The sequence below is a fragment of the Otolemur garnettii genome, unplaced genomic scaffold (genome assembly GCF_000181295.1).
Source record: "Otolemur garnettii isolate 467f Iridium unplaced genomic scaffold, OtoGar3 scaffold00145, whole genome shotgun sequence".
Taxonomy (NCBI): domain Eukaryota; kingdom Metazoa; phylum Chordata; class Mammalia; order Primates; family Galagidae; genus Otolemur; species Otolemur garnettii.
This window is the reverse complement of record NW_003852540.1, coordinates 4,057,109-4,063,779: the sequence shown is the minus strand read 5'-3', so window position 1 is coordinate 4,063,779 and position 6,671 is coordinate 4,057,109. Positions and strand designations below refer to the sequence as shown.

At 39.5% G+C, this 6,671-nt stretch overlaps 1 protein-coding gene across 2 annotated transcripts in view; it reads left to right on the top strand.

Moving 5' to 3' along the window:
• Positions 1 to 6,671, top strand: part of RPA1 (replication protein A1) — an 84,108-nt gene that overhangs the window by 64,107 nt on the left and 13,330 nt on the right. For both annotated transcript variants that reach the window (XM_003799090.2, XM_023518728.1), the window contains 2 exons: positions 1,328 to 1,504; positions 4,756 to 4,863. In XM_003799090.2, the coding sequence (XP_003799138.1) occupies positions 1,328 to 1,504; positions 4,756 to 4,863 (285 nt within the window). The remainder of the gene's footprint in view (positions 1 to 1,327; positions 1,505 to 4,755; positions 4,864 to 6,671) is intronic.

The following is a 6,671-nucleotide window of genomic DNA, read 5'->3' as shown; positions in this document are numbered from 1 at the left end:
AGCGAGTCTCTTGCCTCAGCCTCCCAAGTAGCTGAGACCACAGGCACCCGCCACAACGCCCGGCTATTTTTTGGTTGCAGCCATCATTGTTGTTTTGGCAGGCCGGGGCTGGATTTGAACCCTCCACCTTAGGTGTACATGGCTGGCGCCTTAGCCACCTGAGCCTCAGGCACCAAGCCTATTCTTGTTTCTTAGATATGTTTTCTTTGGAGGAGGAGAGGATTGGGAGGGACAAGTCTCTGTTAGTCTTCAAGCAAAGAGGAAAACAATTTCAGTACTAATTAACTCAGTCTGATTTAGAATTATACTCTTTTATTTTTAAGAAATTATATACTTTCATGCTTGGCTTATTATTACCTTCATGGGCTTTGCACTCAGCACATGTGATTTTTTTTTTTTTTTGAGATAGTCTCACTCTGTCACCCTGGTAGATTGCTGTGGCATCACAGCTCACAGCAACCTCCAGCTCTTGGGCTCAAACGATTCTCTTGCCTCAGTCTCTCAAGTAGCTGGGACTATAGGCACCCACCACAATGACCAGCTACATTTTTGTTTGTTTAAATTTTTCTGTTGCAGTTGTAATTATTGCTTAGCTAGGCTGGGCTGGGTTTGAACTCTCCATCCTTGGTGTATGTGGGCGACGCTGGAACCACTGTGCTATGGGTGCCAAGCCAGCACATGTGATTTTTAAAACTATATAAATGAGGGCTTGATTTCTGTAGCTCAGTGAGTAGGGTGCCAGCCACATGTACCAAGGCTGGCCTGGGCCTGCTAAAGAACAATGACAACTACAACAACAACAAAAATAAAATAGGGCAGTGCTTGTGGCTCAGAGGAGTAGGGCTCAGGCCCCATATACTGGAGGTGGTGGATTCAAACCCAGCCCCGGTCAAAAACTGCCAAAAAAAAAAATAATAATAATAGCCAGGCGTTGTGGCAGGCACCTGTAGTCCCAGGTACTCGGGAGGCTGAGGCTAGAGAATCACCTAAGCCCAAGAATTTGAGTTTTCTGTGAGCTGTGACACCATGATACTCTACCAAGGGCAACATAGGCCCCATATGCTGGAGGTGGCAGGTTCAAACCCAGCCCTGGCCAAAAACAAACAAACAAACAAACAAAAACTAAATAAATCTGGATAAACTATTAAAAAGAACAACAACAACAAAAGAAAGTATAGAATGAATTATTCCCTGTAAGTGCTTTGTGATCTTGAGCATTAGAGTGTATAAATACTTCCCTTACCACTTATGTGTAAAGGCGAGCTTTGAAGTGCCTCTAAGTCCAGGCTTAGTGCTCTGTGTCTTACATCATTCTTTTCTCCTAAAGGCCGACTATTTTAGCTCTGTGGCGACAGTGGTGTATCTTCGCAAAGAGAACTCTATGTACCAGGCCTGCCCAACTCAGGACTGCAATAAGAAAGTGATTGACCAACAGAATGGATTGTACCGCTGTGAGAAGTGTGACAGTGAATTTCCCAATTTCAAGTACCGCATGATCCTGTCAGTAAGTAGAATGGGTAGATGAGAACCTCTGTCGTTTTTATTAAGTCTCTTTCATGTGTGGACACAAGAGCAGAAACAAGGGTGGTCATGGTAGGAAGCTTGCAGAGGACTAAGTGCTGGAGAGCTTCTTAATCCTCTATAATAAGGAAGTCAGGGGCTTTTCACTCAAGCGGTCTAGCTTTGCCTACTTAAGTAAGCTTTTCTTCATGCAAGAATGTTGAGTTGAGATACCCTGGCTGATTTTAGCCTTCTGTGCATGCTGTGCAATGACAGCATTGGTGGCACTCGTCTGCTAACTGTTATGAGGATAAATGAATTTGAAATGCCTCTTCTAGAGAGCGGTAATTGTACTTACACTGCTGATGTCTATATTTAGTTATTTTTCTTGTGGATAATCTATCCCTCTAGCTTTAGTAGAGCTGACTTCAGAGGAATGTGACCCCATGCTGATGTGGGATTGTTGCTTTTTCTACATTGTAAGAGTTGTTTCTGTCTATATTAAAAAACTTTAAAATGGGCTGGGCATGGTGGCTCATGCCTGTAATTGTAGCACTTTGGGAGGCTGAGATGGGAGAATTGCATAGGCCAAGATTTTGAGGCCAGTCCAAGTAACATAGTGAGACCTCCCCCTCCATCTCTATAGAAAATTTAAAAATTAGCCAGGCATGCTGTCACAAACTCAGGAGGCTGGAGCAGGAGGATTGTTTAAAACTCAGGGGTTTGAGATTACAGTGAGCTGTGATGGCACCACTGCACTCTTCTCTGGGCAACAGAGCAAGACCTTGTCCCACCTCCCTCACCCCCCGGAAAAAAAAACTTTAAAATGGCTCAGTGCCTATAGCTCAGCAGCTACGGCACCAGCCATATACACCAGGGCTGGCAGGTTCAAACCTGGCCCGGGCCTGCTAAAGAACAATGACTACTACAACAACAAAAATCACCAGGCATGGTGGCGGGCCCCTGTAGTCTCAGCTTCTTGGGAGACTGAGGCAGGAAAATCACTTAAGCCCAAGAGTTTGAGGTTGCTGTGAGCTGTGATGACACAGCCCTCTACCAAGGGCAACATAATAAGAATATCTCAAAAAAAAAAAAAAAAAACCTTTAAAATGAACAGTATAAGATTTTTTTTTAAATGATAGTACTGAATGTAAAGGTTCAAGAAAATGGGCACTCTTAACATTTTTCTAGAAGATGATATGGCAGTAAGATATCTGAAACCTAACACCTGGAGGGAATTTTTCCTAAGGAAATAATCAGAGTTCTTTTTTTTTTTTTTTGCAGTTTTTGGCCAGGGCTGGGTTTGAACCCACTACCTCCAGCATATGGGTCTGCGCCCTGCTCCTTTGAGCCACAGGTGCTGCCAATCAGAGTTCTTAACATCTGTATAAAGCTGTCTGTTACACTGTTGTTTATTTTGAAAAACTAGATACAATTTAAATGCCCTTAATATTCCACTGGTTAATTGCTTTATTGAATATCCTTGGAAGACTTTGAAGGCTTTAGAATTTGCTATTTATTTGACAGTTTCCACAGTTAAAATGTTAGAAAACCATTGCTAATTAAGACTGTTAAACAACATTAAGTAGTAAGGCCGCATTAATTGAAAATAGCAAATTTTAATTGGTATGTTTTATATGGTCTTGGTGTATACAGACAGAAAACAGACTGGGAAGATGAATACCAGGCTGATATTGGTTATTTCTGGTAGATTTTAATTTTCTTCTTTATGTTTTTCTGTATTTTCCACTTTTTTTTTTTTTTTTTTTTTTGGTGAATACTCCAATAGTAGAAAATTTTAAAGAAGTCTTTCTAAATTCAAAAAAGTAAAAGATTCCACCTATCCATTTTTAATTGCCCTTTAAAATGCTGGTTCAGCAGGAAAGTTCTACATGTAAACTTCTTATTTCATTGAACTAAGATAAGGGAAATTGTTTTAGATACTTTATTTCACCAGCCTTTCTGTTAAATTCTTAAATAATAAGAGCTCCTGCACATCCTGATGTGGCATTTATCGTGTGTCTGTACCTTTGAGATTTTTGTCCTGTATGGTGAGACTCTCTTTTCGTCTTAGAAGGATAGCCTGGTGGCTTGGCACCTGTAGCACAGTGGTTACAGTGCCAGCCACATACACTAAAGTTGGTGGGTTCGAACCCAGCCCAGGCCAACTAACCAACAATGACAACTACAACAACAACAAAAAAATAGTTGGGCATTGTGGTGGGCAACTGTAGTTCCAGCTACTTGGGAGGCTGAGGCAAGAGAATCACTTGAGCCCAAGAGTTTGAGGTTACTGTGAGCCATGATGTCACGGCAGTCTACCCAGGGCGACATAGTGAAACTCTGTCTCAAGAGAAAAAAAAGAAGGATAGCATGGTATAAACCAGGGATATGAGCCCGGTATGTGACACCATTACTATTTATGTATGAGTACATGTAAGTACATGTCACCTTATTTTTATTATAGCATTCTGTATTAAAAGCCTCATGTACATGTAAAAGGAATATGTAAAATATCCAGATGACACCTTAAAAAAATATAACCCTCATTTCTAAGCCATTGGATTCTTTGAGATCTACTTTCTTCCTCAGCTCCCCTCTGTTTAATTTCATACCATAGTCCAGTTGGAGCCACTGGTCTCTGTTACTAGGTAAGATTGGTGACTGGCCCTAGTGCACTCTTAAATTGTCTGATTTGGTCAGTAGTGACTTAGAGCCGTCTCAGGGAGCTCCTCCTAGTGATTGACGAATATATCACTTAAAATGCAGAGAACTTGCCCTATTAGACGCTTCCTCAAAAGCTTGAGTTACAAAGCTCATTGCCTCTGGAGGGGAACTAAGTCTTGTATGCCTAGATTCTGCATCTGAGTGAGAGGTTAATAGGGCTGTGTCTCCACTGAGATCTGGAATTACATCCACAGCATATTGTATTCCTGTTTAACATTTTATTTATTTATTTTTATTTATTTGAGTTTTTTTACAGTTTTGGCTGGGTCCGGGTTCGAACCCACCACTCCCGGTATATGGGGCCAGCAACCTACTCCTTGAGCCACAGGCGCCACCCCTGTTTAACATCTTAAACTTTCTATGATACCATTCATATTTTTTAGAAAGAATACATAGTATAGATAATGATAATGTTTTCTTCTTTGGAAATTCTTTGAATAGGTGAAAAAGGTAACCTCCTAATCTCCTTACTCTTTCTTTTATTGTTTCTTTGCTGAAATAATCTAGAATTGGGTTTTAATTTTTTAGGTAAATATTGCAGATTTTCAAGACAATCAGTGGGTGACTTGTTTCCAGGAGTCTGCTGAAGCTATCCTTGGACAAAACACTGCTTATCTCGGGGAATTAAAAGAGAAGGTCAGCCACAAACTTTATTATAACTGTAATAGTTCTCATGCCGTCCCATTAGTCTTTTTTTTTTTTCTGCTGTTTAATATTTTTTGGTTTCTTTTCAATGTTGTATACAGTTTCTCAGTCTGATTATTTAAGAGCCTATCTGATTTTATCTAATTTTATCCATTTTCGATGCAGTTAACAATGAGGTAATGAAATAGTGTATGTAAAAATGCTTTAAAACCAAAGTACTTTACAAGTATGAGCCATTCCTACTAGTGCATCATTGCTGGTGTGCCTGCACTCACTTGCAGTCTGGAAAGTATTGATATCTTCTAAAATAATCTAAAGTACAGTTGTGTCTTTTTAACATAATAAACACCTCTCAGAAAAGTTGGGTCAAATCCTGGTGTAAGTGCGCATTGAAGCACTTAAAGATACATGGTGCTTGCTCTTTCAGGCTATCAGATAAAATTCTTACGCAGTGACTTTCTTTTATAAGATAACTTTATCCATTTCATTTTTATCAATATGTATTTTCTTCATATTTTAGATTTTCTAATGCAGAGAATAGATTACTAATTATGCTAAACTTAAGAAGATAATCACTCAGGTAAAACATATAAAGAAGACCACTAAAAGTTCTATTTTCTGGGCCATGTAAATCAGCATCTGTCTATAGGTGGGTTATTTTTCTGTATCCTCCAAATTGGTTAGAATACTTGGAAAGACCACAAAGATAAAAGGATGTGCCATTTGTTATGGCCTAATTTTTCTTGTCTTTTCCAATCCTCAGTTCTGTTTGGTTCTGCCCTCACCTCCTTTTTGAATTGTCCACGAGATCTCTGAAAATAATCCCAACAAGTCATTTCACAGACATAAGTGGAACTGATTTTAAGTGTGGTAGTATCTTGTGTCTGTTTCGCATGGTCCTCAATTTTCATATCAGATATTAAGGCTCAAGTCAGCCTTTCAGGATATTTCATAAGCTTATTATAGTTGACCATCTTTGCAGCTGGTGAAATTGGGACATAGAGAAACTCCTCCCTGAGGGGCCATGAGATCTTAGGAGAATAATGGCAACTGGTATAATTTTCATGAGTTTAATACTGTTTTATTTACATATCTGAAAGTTGAAGGGACATCTTTTTTCTTTTTCTTTCTTTTTATTTTTTATTTTTTGTCAAGTAACCTTGACAAAAAAAGAGTTCTGTATAACAAATCTCTTTTCATGTTCCATGTGACTTACAAAGATATTTAGCTGATAAGTTTATTTTATGTATATTTATAAAAAATGCATTCTCAGCTGGGTGAGGTAGCTTGTAACTGTGATCCTAGCATGTTCAGAGAGTGAGGCGGGATTATTACTCAATTGAGGCCAGGAATTTGAAACCAGCCTAAGCAACATAGCAAACCCTGTCTCTACAAAAAAAAAAAAAAATAGAAAAATTAGCCAGATATGGTAGTGCACACCTATAGTCTCAGCTACTTGGGAGGCTGAGCCAGGAGGTTCACTTGAGCCCAAGATTTGAGGCTATAGTAAACTATGACGACACCACGGCACTCTAGCCCAGGCAACAGAGTAAGACCCTATCTACAAAAAAAAGAGAGAGAGAGAGACAGAGAAAGAAACTTAATCGAATAGTATTTAAGGAGTGAAAGGAGAGGGAAAGGATTGTGTTTTTAGACCTTCCCTAGCCTTTTCCCACTTCACCTGTCTTCTCTACTTGCTCACCAGATCAGTAGCTATAAATACAGTCTTTTTTTTTTTTTTTTTTTTGAGACAGAGTCTCAAGCTGTCCCCCTGGGTAGAGTGCTGTGGCATCAAAGCT